The 20334-nt window shown below is 46.3% G+C and overlaps 2 protein-coding genes across 6 annotated transcripts in view; one reads left to right on the top strand and one right to left on the bottom strand.

The window, feature by feature from the left end:
* Nucleotides 1-2743: 2743 nt before the first annotated feature.
* On the bottom strand, nucleotides 2744-7224 carry TMEM69 (transmembrane protein 69). Its single transcript, XM_048860203.2, has 3 exons — nucleotides 7096-7224; nucleotides 6037-6101; nucleotides 2744-4200 (listed from the first exon to the last, which is right to left on the bottom strand). The coding sequence occupies exons 2-3, from the start codon at nucleotides 6079-6081 to the stop codon at nucleotides 3475-3477; spliced, it is 771 nt and encodes a 256-aa protein (XP_048716160.2). The 5' UTR covers nucleotides 6082-6101; nucleotides 7096-7224; the 3' UTR covers nucleotides 2744-3474.
* A 1720-nt stretch (nucleotides 7225-8944) lies between these two features.
* The window catches only part of GPBP1L1 (GC-rich promoter binding protein 1 like 1), a 51725-nt gene continuing 40335 nt past the window's right edge, over nucleotides 8945-20334 (top strand). For 3 of the 5 annotated variants that reach the window (XM_048861422.2, XM_048861425.2, XM_048861424.2), the window contains exon 1: nucleotides 9131-9237. The gene's annotated coding sequence lies outside the window, so the exon portion shown is untranslated. Of the gene's footprint in view, nucleotides 9111-9130; nucleotides 9238-11929; nucleotides 11949-20334 lie in introns of those variants that run through there. The other 2 variants (XM_048861423.2, XM_075131879.1) reach the window with 2 other exon arrangements.

Below are 20334 nucleotides of genomic sequence, written 5' to 3' on the forward strand. Positions count from 1 at the left end.
TCACTATCAAGCATTTATACCTACTGCTAGCTGGATTTCTACTGATGGAACATGTGCTTAGGCTACAACTGAAAGTCCATTAAGTTTATATTACACAGCCATCACCCACTTAAAATTTTCTGCCTTAGTTGGCTATAGCAGGAATGAGGGGCATTAGAAGATTATGGTGGAGAAGCTTGCACTATACTTCTCTAGCACATTTAATACTTAGCCCATTGTGAAGTGTCTACAGTTTACAAATGTACTGAGTGGCCCAAAAAAAACTTAACCCATCCACTGTGTAGTTGCTCAGCCCCTGCTAGGGAACTACAACTAGATTTCTGCTTGGGTTGCCTACTGTGAGCCGTGCCAGCTGGCAGGAGGCACACCATTCCATAACTCACATCAAACATGACCCACATGGCCCCTACACACTGTTGTCGTCATAATCTGTATCTAAAAGGTGTTATGTAAGGTGGTTTATGCAAACCGGTAACACACACTCATTAATTTTATTGCGTGATGTATGTGTGGGTGGTGTATGAAGAATCAGAGATGTGTGCTGGAAATATATTCTTAAACAGTGTTTTGCAAGCAGTGCACAAGCCCAGTCTGTCCTAGACAAAGGAATGTTGTTTCACCTGTTTTCCTGTCTCAAATTAAGCCAGGCAATACCTGAAAGGACAAAGAAAAGTATATCTACATATATGGTAAACCAAGCCATCAACCTAAATGGGGGAAGACCACTTAATGATCACAATAAGGGATGGAGCCTACGTGCTCAGGAAGCCTTCCTGGCTCTTGAAACAAAGAAAATTAGATTTTGGGAAATATAAGCCAAAGCAGAAAGCCATTTTGGCAACCATCACAAAGGGGGAGCCGTGCCTTTTCAGTGCATGAAAAGTGGATCCTCTGCGCCTGAAAACAAAGAGTAGCTGGAACTGACTATAAGTGAGAAATCTTTAGAGTGTAACTTGTTGAAATTGAGTTTTAGCCACTAGAATGCATGTTTTGATTTTTACTTGTAACCATCTCTCTTCTGTTCTTTAACTGTTAAATCTCTGTTCTTTGTTAGTTTTGCAATAAAATGAGAGTAAGTTAATTATCTCAGTGCTGTGTATTGAACTGAAGTCCTCAGCAAAATTAACAGGCTTGTGTGTGCTCTGTCTCTTTGGAGGCAGTAAATTTAACATATGTGAGTATCCAGTGAGCGGGACTGGCTGCTGCAGGGGAGGTGGTTTTGGGGAGTCTCAGAACAGGAGGAGTGCTTAGTGTCACCCTGCAAGATGCCAGCGTGAGGGCTTTGTGGTGTGAGGGCACTGTGATGCACAGCCTGGAAGCAACCATAGTTACAGGGAAGGCGCTGACAGAACCCCTTACTGGTCTAGGTGAACCCCCATAACATCACACCTACTGCCAGCGGCTAGTAGTAGTTCATAATGTTCTACTGCACCCTTACAGTTAATGGAAGAGTGACATGATTTATCCTAACTGAAGTCCTTATTTTATACTCATGGCTATGCTCAGGATTCTTTTGTTTCCTGGGGTGAAGGATAACTTAGGGGTTCACTCCCCCCCTCTTTGTAGTCTAGTAAACCTCTGAAATGTATTCTACCAAAATTCCTCCCCAGATCAAGTTCCTTTTACTTGCTAGATGGGGACACCATGCTGTCTTCTCCCCTGCTGGTGATTTTTATAATGCAAGTGATCTCTTCCTGCAACCTCTGATACAAATAAATAGCTCACTGAATTTGGCCACACCTGGTTTAAGGCATTGGCCTCTTTTCTTTAGCTGGAGAAAATTTGTTTATGAACTGCTCCACCATACCAGGTTTAAATACATTTTAGTCACATATGCTGGAAATAGCTGTAAAGTTCTCTTGGGGTTGACCATACATATATCATGCAAGAATATTAATGATCAGTGAGTTATTAGTTTTCTAAAGATATATTACATGCCATCTTTTGCGTAAATATCATGACAGGGTGCTGTTTGGACTTGGGGTGCTCTTAGTGTCTCCAACACACTTTAGATCAGGGGTCTCAAACTCAAATGACCATGAGGACTAGTACATTGGCCCAGGGGCTGCACAACTGACCGCCCCCACTCCACCCCTTCCATGAGGCCCCACCTCTTCCCTGCCCCCATTCCAACCCCCAGGGGGTGCAGGAGAGGTGCAGGGTGTGGAAGGAGGCTCAAGGCAGGGGGCTGGGGTGCATCAGGGGGCTCAGGGCAGGGTGCAGGAGGGGGCTCAGTGCAGGGGGTTCAGCTGCAGGAGGCATTCAGGGGGTGGGTCTGGCCTGGTGCGCACCTGGGGCGGGGCAGGGCAAGGCAGGGCAGGCTCCTTGCCTGCCTGCCCTACCCCCACACTGTTCCGGGAAGTGGCCAGGGGCTGTGGTGGGAGGCACAGGGGTCTGTGTGTTGCCCTGGCCATGCCTCCAGGCACCGCCCCCCACAGCTCCCATTGGCCAGGAATGGGGAACTGCAGCCAATGGGAGCTTCAGGGGAGGTACCTGGAGGGCTGGCCAGGGCAACACACAGACCAGGGTTCCGCCCTCCCAGGTCCTGGCCGCTTCCTAGAGTAGCGCGGGCTGGAGCTGCTGTAGGTAAATGCGGAGGGGGTGGGGTGCTGCAGGGAGCTGGTAGGCCACAGAAAATAACCCCAGGGGCTGTGTGTTTGAGACCCCTGCTAAACACTGATCTCGAGCTTGACATGACAAACCAACCTTACCTATATGTGTTGTTTAGTGACCAACTCTTAAATCATTTACCATGTTTAGTGTATATTTTCTCATCAGTAGAATTTGGGTCAGGGAAGAATCTTGTCCTGGGGTGGTGTAGGTGTGGTATTTACAAACAGCATTACCAAAAAAGAAAAAAAAAAGCAGCTGTACATATAATAACCTTGTACATCATGAATCTTCCAATTGTCTACAAACTTAAGTATAATGCAGTAATTGTTCCATTTTCAGTGGGAACAGGAAGTGCTTTCATCCCATGGTTTTCAGCTAAAAGGCTTCTTAACATTTACAAAAGCTATGACCTTATTCCTTCCATTGCAGAACTTGGCACACCTTATAATTAAGCCTCTTGACCTATCCTTGTTTTAATAATTATTCTTCATAGTACACAAGGAGTTTAATCTACCCCCAAACATTTAAAAATATATTACGGTAGTACCCAAAGATCTGTCGGGATTGGGCTCTTGCTGTACAAATAAGGGAAGATGCATACCTGTCTTGAAAACAATCTAAAGAAAGTGAATAATGTGTATATATAAATCCTCTGCTCAACTTGCTTGGAAACTGGTTGCTCCCAAAGTAAGCGTCTTGCAAGCTGCTGTTTTCTGATTTCCACTCATGGCTCTAGTTCTGCAAGCATGGAGAAGCTAAGCAGTTTCTTTTACTCCCATTAGAACTTCATACAAAACTCTGCAGTGGCTTGACAGAAAAAAAAAAAAAATCTCTTGTCTGTTGGTTTATGATGATTCACTTTCATTTACTTTTACTTGCACTGTTCCTTAGCTGCTTCTCTGGATAAACATCCATAAGTCCCAAGGTGGCTACCAATGAAAATACTGCCACCATGGTTAGTAATACCCTGAGGGCTTTAAACCAGCTGGGATAAGTAGGAAGAACAGCAAGGTCATAATGTAATGCTACCCCTAAACCAATTATCACCATGATTGCAGCTTGAGTGAGGTCATCTTTAAAAAGTATGGCAAACCAGGCTAATAAAGGGGGAACTATACTGTTCCCCAAGTTCATCCAATCAGGATTGCCTGGGCTATTTTCTGGGAGAGCAAATCCCCACCTGACTCCTCCTAGAAAAGAGACTATAGTGGCCCCATATGTAATTTGAGCAAATGCCAGCTCAGTGTAGTAGGTCTGTTGGATAGCCATTATCAGTGGCACTGAAACAAATGGAATCAACCCTGCAAGGCCCAGGTAAAAGGCAGGCTTTGGTGAGTCCTTTAGTGACCTCATATCATGGCGCAGAAGCCCCAGTTGGGGTTCAGGTTCTTCTGGTTTCTTTTTCTTTAAGCAGCGGAGGGAGCAATGGAATCCCTGGGCCTTGGTTACACAGGCTGAGGCCTTGGTGAGGAGCTGAGATCTCAACGGACGGGAAAGAACTCTCTGCAGAGGGATACTGAGAGGAGAAGAACAAATTGTCTTATTCCTTCCATACTGTAGCTGTCTGTGAAGGGTCAACTTCTGGAGCTGCAATTACAAAATGTATTAGGAATATCTGACAAGCACTTGTTAGCCTGGAGAGTTGATTAGTTATACCCTGCATAAAACTAAGCCTAGCTGTGGAAATCTACTGTCTTGTATGTTATTAGAAGGTTTATAAAGATTTTTTTTTCCCCTTCACGTAAAGAGCACTGCTGGTTTTATAAGAAGTTGGCTGTTTCACTGCATTCCAACACAAACAGTAGAAAGCATTACACAGAAGTTACAGAAATCACTGCCTTCCTCCCCTGTTTCTGACATGGCAGTGATCTGTGAAGAGACTATCTGCGCTTGTGTTCTTTTTGCTGCTTTAGGGTGAATAAAGAAGGCCTGAAAAGTTTCCTCCAACTACTTTCCTTGCTTGTGTTTTCACACTAGAAATTCAAGCCCTCCTTAGAGTAGAAGCTTCTATGATGAGTAGGGAACTAGTGCAATGATATCATTACAGCCAACAGAACAGAGAGTAAGTGAAAGGGAAAAGGATTGTTAGTCACTTTAAAAACTTGTTTTGAAACACCTCAAGTTTAATAGACTAAGATTTTGGATAAAGAAAGTCTGTGTTAAAGATTAACAATTAAGGTGCTAGAGCTCACAATAAGCATCCCTGTGATTGCCCTGAGGCCCTCTTGCAAAAATTGACATTCCTGAAGTTGCTGAGGAAAAAGCACAATGCCTTTTTGCCTTCTTCATATTCAATCAAAAGAGAGCAGCTACAGAACTTTTAAAAAAATACTTTGCAGATGGTGACCTGAGAGTGTGGAGACTGTATCATCACCATGATGTTAGGTTTCAGAGTAGCAGCTGTGTTAGTCTGTATCCGCAAAAAGAAAAGGAGTACTTGTGGCACCTTAGAGACTAACAAATTTATTTGAGTATAAGCTTTCGTGAGCTACAGCTCACTTCATTGGATGCATGCCTAATGTTATAACTGTTTCAGTAAAGAGGAATTTTGTGGTGCATATATGATCCAGACTGTACACTTAAGTTCTGTCCATAGTTACACCCATGAAACCCCACTGATTTCAGCATGGTTATAGAGACAGAACTGAAGGGAGGATTTGGCTCTTTAATTATTAATTATTAATAATTATTTATTATTTATTAATTATTAATTAATTTAGCCTGCAGAAGAGAAGAATGAGGGGGGATTTGATAGCTGCTTTCAACTACCTGAAAGGGGGTTCCAAAGAGGATGGCTCTAGACTGTTCTCAATTGTAGCAGATGACAGAACGAGGAGTAATGGTCTCAAGTTGCAGTGGGGGAGGTTTAGATTGGATATTAGGAAAAACTTTTTCACTAAGAGGGTGGTGAAACACTGGAATGCGTTACCTAGGGAGGTGGTAGAATCTCCTTCCTTAGAGGTTTTTAAGGTCAGGCTTGACAAAGCCCTGGCTGGGATGATTTAACTGGGAATTGGTCCTGCTTTGAGCAGGGGGTTGGACTAGATGACCTTCTGGGGTCCCTTCCAACCCTGATATTCTATGATTCTATGATTCTATGAATTTTAACAGCTGTCAAATACCAGCAACAGAACATATCAGTAAGCCTGTACAGCAGCAGGCTTACTGATCAAGCTATGTGGCTAAGTTGCGGTTCGATGATGCCAGGCAAGAATCAGGGAAAAAATGGGTTTACAATTCTATACACTTTAAACATTAGAAAAGTTCCTTTGGAAAAAAATAAATATGATAAAATGAAACCTCAGTCTGTTGTAAACTGTGAGCCAACTGTGTTTTATACCGAAGATGCTTTGCCTCCTGTTTTGTTTTGTTTTGTTTTGAAAGCTATTTCAGGATAAAGTAGATAACACATTAGAAACTTACTTTTAAAGGTATGTGGGAACAACATCGCTGTACAAGGTGAAACATATTTGCCTTAGCAGAAGGCCCTAAGGGATGAAGAAAAAATGTTAAGAGAATCAACTTAGTGACAGTCTATACTAGGTAGAATATCCAAGTATAGAATATGTCTTAGTATAAGTTATGACAACAATTTGTTTTCCCTATTGCCCATTTTGTTTTATAAGTAAAAGGAAGCAGATCAGGACCATGCATCTTGGATTTTGTCATTGTACAGCTAATAACATGTTTATCTACTGTACTCCTATAACCAAATAATTATATTGAACTTTTACAGGGCATTTTGTTTTCAAGTCACTTTACAAGCTAAGGTCATTAACTTGTAATGCATTTTATTGCCAGATCAGGGCTTAACTATATCTCAAAGTGCCTATGAAGTAGGTAAATAGCTCCATTTTACAGATGGGGAAACTGACACAGTATACATGGTTTGCCAAGTCACCTTGATGGTAGAGTTGGAATTAAAATTCCATCTCCCAGCCCCAAATTGAATCCACTAATCCTACCAAAAAAAATTCCTCTAAAAGTGGGAAGTTTCTAGGTAACATTACCACTGTTCTTTAGAAGAGAAAAGAAAACCTAGAGAAGATTACTGTGATTACAAATACACATTTTAAATGGGTCCACTGCGTATTACAGAAGCATCTGGAAGCCCCAACCAAGTCTGGGGACCCCACTGTAAAATGAAGAGTTTACAATCTAAATAACCAAAAGGAAGGATCATGGGGACCTGTGGGGGAGACTAAGTCATTTGCCCCGAGAGAGATCCTGTGGCAGAGGTGGGAACTGAACCCGGGAAGCCCCCTGCTCTGCTGTAATTAACAAGACTAGGCACTGGTGGTCTGAGGGCCGCCAGAGGCCGCAGCCTGGATCAGTTCCCCGGCACCAGCTGCCGTGCAAGCGCCCCCCACTCGTGCCTCCTCTCCCTGCAGAGAGTTCCAGGAAACCAACCCCTCCTCCCGGGGCGCCTTCCCCCGGGGAGCCCAGCCGCCCGCCACCGCCTCCCAGGGATCACGCACTCACCCGCCCAAGGGAACGGCAAGGAGCACGGCCAGCCCCAGCACAACCAGCTTCCCGAGCAGGGACGGGAAGGGCGGCAGCATCCGGCCGAAGGAGCGGGGCTTCCCGTGTGCGCCGGGCGGAGAGCCCCGGCCCCGGCCGTGGGCCAGGCGCTCTCGTTCCGCTTTGCGGGGCCGGCTCCCCGGACTTTCTGTTCAAAGCTGGGGGGGGGGGGGGGGGGCTTGTCGTTTCAGTTCTCTGGCGTTACAGAAAGCTCCCCTTGCCCCGAGTTTGTCCACCGTTAAGAGGGTGGGAGCGACAGGGTTAAAAGGCATCAGTTCTAAAGGGGGGAGAATTTACGTTAAAACAAAACAACAACAACAATGTATCTCACTGATGGCAAAGGCCTGATTCCAGACCGGTTATGCTGAGCATCACTTAGGGAATGTAAGTATTTCCAGTGATTGCATGCAGGCCACCAGTACTGCCAAACAGTCAAAAAGTATGAGTCAGAAACCGCGCCCCCCCCCCAAACAAACAAACAAAAACAAAACCCCAAGAGCCTGGATAAAGCATTTGCATGGGTGCAGGATCAGAGCCTGGACTGGTGTGGAGGGTGCTGCCCAAGCTGACACCCCAGTTCTCTACTCTCATTTATTTAACTGAAAACTGCAAGCGGTTCTGAGTAATCAGAATGCATTGAGCATTTAGTTCGCAAGCACCAGCTTTGCGGTGTAGCCACAGTAACAATTAGCACACATGCTTTACATCTTCAAAGTGCTACCCAGACATTGACTAACTAAAAGGAGTACTTCATCGGATGAAGTGAGCTGTAGCTCACGAAAGCTCATGCTCAAATAAATCGGTTAGTCTCTAAGGTGCCACAAGGCCTCCTTTTCTTTTTGCGAATACAGACTAACACGGCTGCTACTCTGAAAATTGACTAACTAGTTAACTTATTTGAAAGATAAAGTCGGTGGGGTGGTATCTTTTATTGGACCAACTTCTGCTGGTGAAAGAGAGACAAACTTTCCAGCCACACCAAACTCTTCTTCAAGTTAATTTATTTGTGTGTCTTGTATTTATGCCTCTTTCAAGGCTGGCAAGGGGAGCTACCACCAATTGTGAGGTCACTTTTCTGTCTCCTTTTTTTCTGCAACAGTTATGCTGAATGTCTAGTCCTTGCTGGGCCTGATCCCTCTCCCCTGGTTTCTGGGAAGATTAGCTAAAGTTTGCAGAACGGGTGAGAGGTAAATAGCACTCAGCATTATTCCAGCAGCTGAGGAATCCTCCCTCTTGCCCTGCAGCTGCATTTTGCTGGAAGTGTCTCTGGGGCATAATTTCTCTGCTTCTGGGTTGACTGCGAAGCTTCCCTTGTTGAATGTAAAGCCATTGCGGTGCCTTCCCCAATTATTTCTGCTACGTGTGACAGTGCGGCTGGCTCATTCAGGAAATCTCTGTTGAGCAGGAAGGATTGGTTTGTACTCGAAGCCTCAGCCTGCCGGCCTACTCTGCCTCCCCGCTGCTGTGGCGGAGAGGAGGGGCAGATGCTGGCTTTCTAGGATTACAAAGTGCTTTGCTTCCTTGCACAGAGGCTGTGCCTTCCACTTTAAGGGGAAGGTGGCGGCCGCAGCAAGGCGGGGACTACACATCCCAGCATGCACGGCGGCGGCGGCCCCCCTCACAAAGGGTGAGGCAGGTGGCGCAGTGCATCCTGGAACTTGGAGTCTCGGGCGGGGGGAGCAATCTGCTCGGCCCGTCCCCCAGCGTGACAGACACAAACAGAGCGGGCGCGCGAGCCGCCTGGAGAAGTTCGGGCGGGGGGGAGGTGTCGAGGCAGCACGGGCGGGCGCGCGCACGGAGTGGCCGAGGGAGACACTGGAGAGAGCCGTATTCGCGCGAGCGTGCGAATGCGCGCGCGCGCCCGTCCGGAGAGCACGCGCCGGCCTCGCGCCGTAACGCCCACCCTCACCCCCGGGAGCGTCCCGCGTGGGACCCCCGCGCCGGGCCGAGAGAGGCGCGCGGCCAGAGCGCGCCAGGTGGGTGTGTCCCCCGCGCGCCAGCCCCGCCCCCTCCGGCCCCCGGCCGGGCAGGGCCGGGCAGCCATTTTGGGCAGAGCTTTGTTATGGTTGTGGGGCCGCGGGAGGCAGCGAGGGGGCTTGGCCGGTGAGTGCGGGGCCCCGCGGGGGACGGGCCTCTCCGTGAGGGCCCAGCCAGGGCTGCGGGTGGTAGCCAGCCCCGACACCGACCCGGGAACCGCCGGTCCGGTCCCGGGAGGCTCCCAGCGAGCCCGGCCTGTGCTGCGGGCTCGGGGCCCTGCTGCCTCAGCGCTGATGGGGCAGGGCTCGGGGCCGTGCGGGGGAGTAGGCCGGGGGGGCTCGGGGCCGGAGTGTGAGGAGGCGGGGGCGGGCTCGGCGCCGGAGTGTGAGGGGGCAGGGCTCGGGGCCGTACGGGGGAGTAGGCCGGGGGGGGGAGGCAGGGCTCGGGGCCGTACGGGGGAGTAGGCCGGGGGGGGGAGGCAGGGCTCGGGGCCGTACGGGGGAGTAGGCCGGGGGGGGGAGGCAGGGCTCGGGGCCGTACGGGAGAGTGGGGAGGGGGGAGGAGGCAGGACTCGGGGCCGTGCGGGGGAGTAGGCCGGGGGGCTCGGGGCCGGAGTGTGAGGGGGCAGGGCTCGGGGCCGTACGGGGGAGTAGGCCGGGGGGGGGGGAGGCAGGGCTCGGGGCCGTACGGGGGAGTAGGCCGGGGGGGGAGGCAGGGCTCGGGGCCGTACGGGAGAGTGGGGAGGGGGGAGGAGGCAGGGCTCGGGGCCGTGCGGGGGAGTAGGCCGGGGGGCTCGGGGCCGGAGTGTGAGGGGGCAGGGCTCGGGGCCGTACGGGGGAGTAGGCCGGGGGGGGGGGAGGCAGGGCTCGGGGCCGTACGGGGGAGTAGGCCGGGGGGGGAGGCAGGGCTCGGGGCCGTACGGGAGAGTGGGGAGGGGGGAGGAGGCAGGGCTCGGGGCCGTGCGGGGGAGTAGGCCGGGGGGGGGAGGCAGGGATCGGGGCCGTACGGGGGAGTAGGCCGGGGGGGGGAGGCAGGGCTCGGGGCCGTACGGGGGAGTAGGCCGGGGGGGGGAGGCAGGGATCGGGGCCGTACGGGGGAGTAGGCCGGGGGGGGGGAGGCAGGGCTCGGGGCCGTACGGGGGAGTAGGCCGGGGGGGGGAGGCAGGGCTCGGGGCCGTACGGGAGAGTAGGCCGGGGGGGGAGGGAGGCAGGGCTCGGGGCCGTACGGGGGAGTAGGCCGGAGTGTGAGGGGGCAGGGCTCGGGGCCGTACGGGGGAGTAGGCCGGGGGGGGGGGAGGCAGGGCTCGGGGCCGTACGGGGGAGTAGGCCGGGGGGGGGGAGGCAGGGCTCGGGGCCGTACGGGGGAGTAGGCCGGGGGGGGGGAGGCAGGGCTCGGGGCCGTACGGGGCAGTAGGCCGGGGGGGGGGGAGGCAGGGCTCGGGGCCGTACGGGAGAGTAGGCCGGGGGGGGGGGAGGCAGGGCTCGGGGCCGTACGGGGGAGTAGGCCGGGGGGGGGGGAGGCAGGGCTCGGGGCCGTACGGGGCAGTAGGCCGGGGGGGGAGGAGGCAGGGCTCGGGGCCGTACGGGAGAGTAGGCCGGGGGGGAGGGAGGCAGGGCTCGGGGCCGTACGGGGGAGTAGGCCGGGGGGGGGGGAGGCAGGGCTCGGGGCCGTACGGGGGAGTAGGCCGGGGGGGGGGGGGAGGCAGGGCTCGGGGCCGTACGGGGGAGTAGGCCGGGGGGGGGGAGGCAGGGCTCGGGGCCGTACGGGGGAGTAGGCCGGGGGGGGGAGGCAGGGCTCGGGGCCGTACGGGGGAGTAGGCCGGGGGGAGGGAGGCAAGGCTCGGGGCCGTACGGGGGAGTAGGCCGGGGGGGGGAGGCAGGGCTCGGGGCCGTACGGGGGAGTAGGCCGGGGGGGGGAGGCAGGGCTCGGGGCCGTACGGGGGAGTAGGCCGGGGGGGAGGGAGGCAGGGCTCGGGGCCGTACGGGAGAGTAGGCCGGGGGGGGCGGGGCTCGGGGGAGTAGGCCGGGGCCAGAGTGTAAGGGGGGGGCTGTACGAGAGGGGGGACACCCTGGGCTTTTAGGCTGAGGGCGCAGCCAGGGAGACGGGGGTTCGGGGGAGGGGAGCAGTATTGCAGTGGAGGCTCTTGGCCGGGGGATGGTAGGGGCAGGAATGGGATCTCTGGCCTGGGTTGTCCTGTGGGAGGTAGGAATTGTGGTGGCCGTCGGGGCTATGGGGAAGCCCTGGCAAAGGACGGAGGGGCGAGGGGGGCTGGATAGTGAGTAGTTTGACGCTGTTTTCTCTTTCTTTTGAAAACACTATAAGTGTGAGCGTTTGGAGAGGGGGCTGATCTGGGACAAGCAGGTTGTCTTATAGATTCTTGAACAAATGACTGCTTGGGCAGAGGGAGGGCTAATTCTAGTGTAACAAGCAGCTCTCACTTGCAGGAGAGCGAAGTAGCTGTAGGAGCCTCCTTGTTTGATATAAGAAGATATACAGTAACTCCCAACGAAGTTTGTGTTTACCTTGAAAGTTTCCAGCAGCCTCCTGGACTTCATAGAATCATAGAATATCAGGATTGGAAGGGACCTCAGGAGATCATCTAGTCCAACCCCCTGCTCAAAGCAGGACCAATCCCCAATTTTTGCCCCAGATCCCTAAATGGCCCCCTCAAGGATTGAACTCACAACCCTGGGTTTAGCAGACTTGATGGTTTATATTCTGCCGGCAAAGTTTGCCTTTCATGTTTCTCTCACCATCAGGCACTCGGGGTTCCCTTGGTGCTATTTGAAGCCAGCAGAAATTAATATTGTTTCAAACATTGTCCTGTTATGAAATAGGTCAGTGCCTTTTTGTACACTCCCTGGATGGTTGCAATGTGAATAAAAATCTAAGTATAGGAAGGAAGTGTCAAGTCTAATGAAAACTGAAAACATTTTGCCATTATAATTTCCAGTTTAAAAGTGGTGTTTTGGTGTTTATTACACTAATCAACTTCAGTGAGAAACACTGATTATTGGTGCACATATCCAGTTCTCAGAGCTCAAACACCTGAGGCTCAGATGTGAGACTCAAAATTAGATGTAATTGCAGTATAAAGCTATCTTTATCATAGCAAAGTCTCAGCATTTTAGTTGCTCTACATTAGAGAATACTAAGTTTCAGCTGGTTAGAAGTATAAATTTGGCTCTAAAATCACTAATGTAAAATTAGTGATGCAGAGAGAGGTGACTTTTTAAAAAAATTCAGAGTTAAAAATGAAACCTGTTTGCTAATAAGCCAGGTGAACTAAATTTTGATTTATAATTTTTGATGCTTTCTAGGTATTGTTGCTGTTTTTCTAGGTTTTTTTATTAAATGCTTTTGTGGTTTTTGAAGAAGGAAAGTAGTATTCTAGTACTGATGTTACATACGCTTTGCTTTGTAAACTACTAGCAGGAAATGAGTTTGTATAGCAATTTCTAAAGGGACTACAGGGTGATATTTTATTGCAATTGTGTTTTTAATTATATTTACTACTTTAAAGTAAAACAATGTGTGGATTAAAAAAAAAGTTTTTTTCCAGCATCTACAAGATAGCAACTTCAGTTGCCTTTGGTTAGTCATTTTCCTCTAAATGTTGTAGAAAATATTTAATTTTCAGTGTGAATTTTGCGTGACTCTGTTCTTGTGGGATAAAGGCTGTAGGAAGATTAGAATATTAATGACTTTCACAGGAGGGATTGAAAAATGCCTTGTGTTGAAAGGCTGTTATCATGATGTAACTAAAGTTTTTTAAACAAGTTTAAATTTGGGCAAGCCCCTGCATGGATCTTCTTAAATGGGTTTTAAAAATGGCTTGTATTTAGCTTAAATCTGAAAGGAAATTACTATAAGCAGCTTTTAAACTGACTTAAGACTGTCCATACAGGCACTTGCATCAGTCTAAATCTGTTTTAAAATGACCATTAGTCACCTCAGTGCAAGTTTGTGTGTAGGCAAGTTCTAATGATCAAATAGTGATATAAGTGTAGTCTGAAATAAATTGTCAATTTCCTCAAGCTCCTTTTTATATGAACATGGCAGTGTAGGTCTCCTCTCCCCAGTAAAGTTGCAGTTAACAAAATTATGCCAGCAATATTAAGTTTTCTAAAGACTAGTGAAGTTGGGAGTGAGAGCAAAAAGATGTGGGGAAACAATGCAAAAATATTTGAGATGAGAAGACAGAAGAGAGAACTGAAGAGATGAGCTGTGTTAGAGTTGCACGTGCTCCTAAAAAATGCTAGTTGACTATGAAGAGGTTGTGTGTGGTTCAGGTGTTAAGAGAGAAAGTATTACCGCATGAGTGAATAAGGGTCGCGTTCCAGTAAAAGGTTCTTTATGCTGCTGTGGCCTGGGGACCTGGTATTCCAAAATCCCAGGGCCTGATCCAAAAGAGGAACAGGTATAGTGAAAAAAGAAAAGAAGGACTTGTGGCACCTTAGAGACTAACCAATTTATTTGAGCATGAGCTCAAATGCATCTGATGCATCCGATGAAGTGAGCTGTAGCTCACGAAAGCTTATGCCCAAATTGGTTAGTCTCTAAGGTGCCATAAGTCCTCCTTTTCTTTTTGCAAATACAGACTAACAAGGCTGTTACTCTGAAACCAGGTATAGTGCAATAATTCCTTCCAGAGTAATGTAAGGGGAAGAAACAGCCCTGGCTTCAGAGAAGTGTCTCTTCTCCTTCTCCCTGCCCCCAGCATTGCAAGTAGTGAAAACAGTTGTTGCTGCAGTGAGAGCTTTGAAAAATCTTCTCAGAAACTATTTATTACTACAGTTATTCGAAGGAAAACGGGGCCTCACCTTTTAGTGTCTGCCCTGCTTTGTAGTCCTAATCCTGTTTGACAAGTGTTTCCACCATGGTTATGCATCCGATGAAGTGAGCTGTAGCTCACGAAAGCTCATGCTCAAATAAATTGGTTAGTCTCTAAGGTGCCACAAGTACTTCTTTTCTTTTTGTAGAGGTGAGTCATTAGCAAAAGTTCCAAAACAGTATTAAAAAAATTTTAAACACCATTCTGGACAATTATAAAGCTTACTTCCTGAAACAGTATTGAAATGCTTTTGTCTTGCCTCTGGTAACGCTTCAGCAGTTTAATACTGGTTCAGGAAGGCTGATGCTGAAAGCCATTATTCCTAACAGTTCAGTTATCTAACTTAGATGAGGCCTAAGAGGTTTAAATTAAGTCTTTTATAAGTAATGTTTTTGAGTAAATATGGAGCTGATTGAAAAATGAATGCAAGAGGTGATAAATGGGCTGTAGGTGTTTGTTCAGAGTTGAGGGGTTTTTAAGGCAAGATAATTCCAGTGGGAGGGTAAAAAGGAGTTTGGAGAATTTAAGTCTGGTGGTTTTTAAGTGTGTGTGATGGGGGTAAAATAATAAATCTGGTGACTCCTGTTAGTAATTTAATTACTTGAGAATGGCCTATTTTAAAAGAGCTTTCACATTGCACCTCTTCAGCTGTGGTACAGTCAGCTCTACTGTTCCTCCCAGGCTTCTTTGAGATGTTGTGATGGTATAACAATTGCAAATGGTATCACAGTAGGTGGTTTTCCTTTCTTATAAGGAATAAATGTTGGACAAGAAGTGTGTGTGTACACACAGACACGCTTTTATAGTGAATTTTATGTGACTCGAGCTGTATGGTTCAGTTGAAATGTATGGATTTTTTCCAAGTAAGTTAATTTCTTTAACAATTATTTACTGAAGAATGACAATACTCAGGTTTTTTTAGAGACTATAATGGAGAACTTGGTCTCTGTGTTGAGCATCTTGTAGTCTGTCAGACACAATACTACTTAAATATAAGCACATCCATGATGCTAGAACGCTGATTATTAAAACAATGCACTTAAACTCAAACTTAGTTTTGTGGTGGTGCTGAATGTTTAACTATGGAGATATGTGGTTTTTAAAATGTTGCATTTTCTGTGGCTTTCAAGTACAAACAAAGGTTACATGCTTTTGAAAAGTAACTTGAATTTAAAACATAAAATCCAGCAAACTATTAAGTAACATGGAATAATAACTGTTTTAGATCTTTAGGGAACTTGATGCATCTTCCTCTGGGACTGAACAGAGAACTTGTAGTATTACTTTTGGAGGTACAAGGCATTTTGGAGGCTTTGCAAACTAGAATTGTTGGAAGAGTTTTTCCACAAGCAGCTTCAAAACTTCTATTGTGTTGAGGTATTTTAGAGGGTGAAACCCCCAAAACAAGTAGGTGGGTAGCTACTTTTTCGTAGGGCTTTTTAGTCCCCGTGTACAATGCTTCCCAACTCGTTATATTTGCTATGTGATTGATGCTTTTTTAAATAGCTGGTTTATTGCTTTTCATCAGAAATTTATTTCTACAGTTAATTTAAAAAAAAACTCTCAAATTGACAAAAACTTAAAAAGAAATTTCTGGCTCTTAGGTGTCCCCACCTTTAAATTGTTGGATACGCAGCTTTATTTAATAGATGTGTGTCTGGTATTCTGATCGTTGGTTTGTGAGGTCTAGTCATATGGTAAAGTTTGTGGGGGGGGGGAAGGCAAGTAGTACTGGCAGTTTTACATTATGGTCTTTGTGGCACAATACCACAGGCCTTGTGGTCCGTGTCAGTGTACAGATCTTTCCAGGACATCTGCATCTGCTGTCCTGTGCTCTTGTAAGAAATAAAATCTAATGAAAAAGCTTATGGTAGAGTTCAACTTTGGGAAACAAGGTTGTTTTGCAAATACAGAAGCAATATTGGCACCAGTAGCTCATCAGGGAAGGTGGATTGAAGGTGTGGCTAGATGATTAAGCTAATTTCAACTGAAATGAAAAGTTATCTTTTTGGCCTGGACTGTGTTTCATGTGGTTTAAAATACAGACAACTACCAACAAGCTAATTAAAGTTTCATGAGTATTGGCTTGTTTCCACGCAAATGCCTACATGTTGCCTCAATATCTGGTTGTACTAGTCATGTCTTTTGTAGTAAGGCCTGTAATATATACAAAACTGAGGTTAAGTTTGTGGTTACATTACTTTATATAAAAACAAAGGTTACAAATGTGTATGTGGCCAAGTATGATTGATTGGTATACAGCAGCTTTTCAACTCAAATAGAGCAGCATGAAAGGGGGAGGGGTGTTTCAGTGGTAAACTTTTTAGAGGGGTATAGCAAGGAAATAAGTACTCTGCATGGTCTTTTGATTTTCTTGTTGAGACTGGAAAATACTGGTAGCAAACTTTTTTGCCTCAAGATAGATTGGATTCCAGGTTGAATCCATTACCTTGCTAAATACACTGGATGAATCTCAAGTCCGTTAGCTGTGCTTAATGTAAGAGGGGAAACATTCTTATGAATACATGTGGTATTAATGCTTGAGGGTGAGGAATTAAAATAAATGTGATTTTTTTAAATCTACTATGTTTAAACAAAAATCTTACGAATAGACTTGATTCAATAACTAAAAAAGGCTGTCTGCAAAGAAAATATAGATAGGAGGTTGAGCTGGAGTCTGTTCCTCCCTGTGATCAACCAAACTGTTCATAAATTAAATCTCTCACATGAGCTAGTACTAATGAGGGGATTTTAGCTTCCCTGATATCTTTTGGACGACTGTTACAACAAAACATAATGTGTCCTGCAAGTTCTTAGCATGTGTACGAGACCACTTTTTGATTTAGAAAGTTGTCGGAACACCAAGGAGATTCTGTCTATTTTGGATTTAGTGTTGACAAACAGGGATGAATATGAACATGAAGATGGTCAGGAACTTAGGAGGAAGTGATCATGATTTGATAGAATTCAAGATCCTAAGGAAAGGAGGAGACAAGAACAGCAAAACAAGGACACTGGACTTCAGAAAGGCAGATTTCAACCAACTCAGGAAAAATAGGCATGGTCCCATGGAAAGACCAATTAGGAAGAAAAGGAATCAAAGGGGGCTAACAGTTCCTAAAAGATGCAATATTAGATGCTCAACATCAAGCTGTTCCTATGCAGAGGAAAGAAAAGATGAAAGGCACAGGAGGCCCATGTGGCTGCACAAGGAGATTTTTATCTATTTAAAAACCAAAAGGGATACCTACAGGAAATGGAAGGAGGGACATGTCACCAAGGAAATATACTTTGGAATAGTGCAAGTGTATAGGGACAAAATCAGGAAACCCAAGGCAAAGAATGAGTTGCAGCTGGCAAAAAATGTTAGAGACAACAAGGAGTTCTGCAAATATCTCGGACAAAAAAGAAAAGTCAGGTATGATGTGGGCCAGCTGATCAATGGAGAATGTAAACTGGTCATGGAAGATTATAGGAAGGCAGAGCTCCTCCATGCCTACTTGGTTTCAGTCTTTTCACCACAAATAACACATGACCAGACAACTAACGAAGTTACCATAGACAATAAAGGGGACGAGATGTAGATCAGGATACCTGGAGCATGAAGGGTTAATCACTAGCAGCCAACATGGATTTACTAATAACAAATTACGCCAAATCAGCTTGATGTCCTTCTTTGACAGGATAACTGGTTTTGTGAATAAGAGGAATGCGCTGGACATAATATACCTGGATTTTAGCAATTCTTTTGATGCAGTCGCACATAACATTCTCCTAAGTAAGCTGGAGAAATGCATGCTTGGCAGAACTACCATTAAGTGGATACATAATTGGTTAAACAGCCGCAAATAATGCGTAACTATTATTTGGAATGATGTAAGATTGGAAGGAGGTTTTGAGTGGGGTTCCACAGGGATATGTTCTGGGTCTGCTGGTGGTCAATATATTTTATTAATAACCTTGGCGTAGGAATAGAGAGCATACTGATCAGATTTGGAGATGAGACAAAGCTGGGGGGTTGCAAATACTTTGGAGAATAGAGCTAAAATTCAGAGCAATCTTGATAAATTGGAGAACTGGGCTATAGACAACAAAATAAAATTCAGTAAAGACAATGTAAGGCCCTACACATAGGGAAGAAAAAGCAAATGGACAAATACAGAATGGGGGATAATTGGCTTAGCAGCAGCACTGCTAAGAAGGACCTGGAAATTGTGGTAGATCACAACTCAACCTGAGTCAACTGTGATGCTGCTACAAAAAATGCAAATGCAATTTTAAGTTGCATTAACAGAGGCAAAGCATGCAAGTGACGGTAGGCAATAGTACCACTCTATTTGGTGCTTATTAGGCCTTACCTGGATTACTGTGTCCAATTTTGGTCACCAGTGTGTAGAAAAGAAGTAGAGAAACTGGAAAGGATCCAGAAGTGAATGACAATGATGATCGAAAGGATGGAATTGCAAGCCCATTTGAGCAAAGGCTGGAGAAACTGTGTATGTTAGGTTTGGAAAAGAGATTGGGGGGGACAGGATAGTGGTCTTCAAATACTTGAAAGGTTGCTATAAAAATATGAAGAAAATTTGTTCTCTTGCCACAGAGGGCAGGACAAGAGGCAGTGGGTTCAAACTACAGCATAGCAGATTTAGACTAAATCTCAGGAAAAACTTTCTAACTGTAAGAACAGTGGGACAATAGAACAGACTGCCTAGGGAAGTCGTGGAAGTGCCTTCACTGGAGGTTTCTGAAAGGAGGCTGGATAGCCATCTGTCTTGGATGGTTTAAACACAACAAATCCTGCATCTTGGAAAGGGGTTAGACTAGATGACCCTTGCAGTCCCTTCTAACCCTGTGGTTTTACGATTCTATGAAATCTGCATACACTTTTGCAACCCAGCTGAAAACATTTGTCCTGGTAAAACATTACTGTGGTGAGTTTACAAGTGTGGCAATCGGAAAAGGAAATGTCTTGTGAAGTAAATACATTTCATATGGAGGCCACCATGGAACCTTGCGATGCCATTTTTAATCACTCTTCAAAATAAAAAAGTTCCAGGTGTCATTCTAAGTATTAAGGCTTTTTGAAAATAGTTTAATCCATGCTATAAGAGATGATGGTTGTGTGGTGTCTGGTGGCTTGTGTGTGTAATTTATTTCAGTCCAATTTTTGATGGAAAATTGTTAATGTTGCACAAACCCCATGATCACTGGCACTAATTACCCTCCTTGTTAGCAGTCTTACCAGGGAGGTGAAGGTTTGAGTGTAGCATGGAGACTAAACTTGCCTCTTTCCCAGAAGATTTTAGTCTCCATGGCTGAGCATCTGTGTATGCTAAATTCCATTCTGTTAATTGAAGCTTGATAGGCAAATTGTCAGTTTCTGTGTAACTTCATAGATTATCTTTACTTAAATGATTTCTAGTGAATTCATTGTTCATGAGGTGCTGTACTGACAGCACCAGACATCTGAGTCCTTTATCCACACAACAGTTAGGGTATATATGAAGTAACAGTACATATTTCTCCTGTACTACTCCACCATTATGCCTTAACCATGTTCTGTGGAAGCCATCTTTAAAGGAGGAGGGGAATTCAGCTTCTGTGGCCCATGCACTCTTCAATCTTTCTGCGACTGCCAAAAGTGGTACCACTTGAGGTGCTCTTGTGATGTGATGACCTTTCCAGTGTGAGCTGGATTGAGTGAGAAGGCAACTCATTTCACAGAGCGTCAAAAACAATTGCATAAAACTTGGTCATTAGGGCTGGATATGAACTAGTGACAGTAAATGTGAAAGGATCCCTTCCTCATTACTGGTCTCGTGAGCCACCCACATTCTCAAAAAAAATTTTTTTTGAATGTCTTTAGAGTTAAGTGTTTTCAGTACAAAAATTGGCACAATCAGTTTCTAATGTTTTGTAATTTAGTTATATCAAACTGTTTGGGTTTTTTACTTTGTTGGGCTTTCAGTTTACAACCTAGACTAGGCCATTATGCATTAGGTGGAAGTGTAAACTTAAAAGGGTTGGGTTAATATGCAGACCTAGACGCTGTTAGCAGTATTAATGGTTGTGTAATAATTAAGACTTTAACCTCAGTCTTCACACTTTGAATCAAAACTCACTTTGTATTGTTAACATGGGTACTGCAGCAAGTCCCCACTAATTTTACAGTTTACTGGTGCAAGATATTGGCGGTAGAAGTAGTTGCATTGGGAGGGTGGGTAAGATGGAGATCTTGGCAACTATGTTAAGGGGTTATCTGGGTCTGTGGGACCTGGGGGGCTATGGGAGACAGTTTGAGATTGTGGAAAAAATATAGCTGAATATTTGTTAAAATCAGTGGTGAAATATTTAATGTTGATAATTAAATTGCCTTTAATAGAGTCATG

The sequence above is a fragment of the Caretta caretta genome, chromosome 8 (genome assembly GCF_965140235.1).
Source record: "Caretta caretta isolate rCarCar2 chromosome 8, rCarCar1.hap1, whole genome shotgun sequence".
NCBI classification, from domain to species: Eukaryota; Metazoa; Chordata; order Testudines; family Cheloniidae; genus Caretta; species Caretta caretta.

What these genes read in the sequence shown, in the direction of transcription:
- TMEM69 (XM_048860203.2), bottom strand. Translation starts at nt 6,081, where the DNA reads ATGTTTCACCTTGTACAGCGATGTTGTTCCCACATACCTTTAAAA. An exon ending in GTTCCCACATACCTTTAAAA is followed by an intron (nt 4,201 to 6,036) that starts GTAAGTTTCTAA and finishes TTGTAATTGCAG; the next exon opens with CTCCAGAAGTTGACCCTTCA.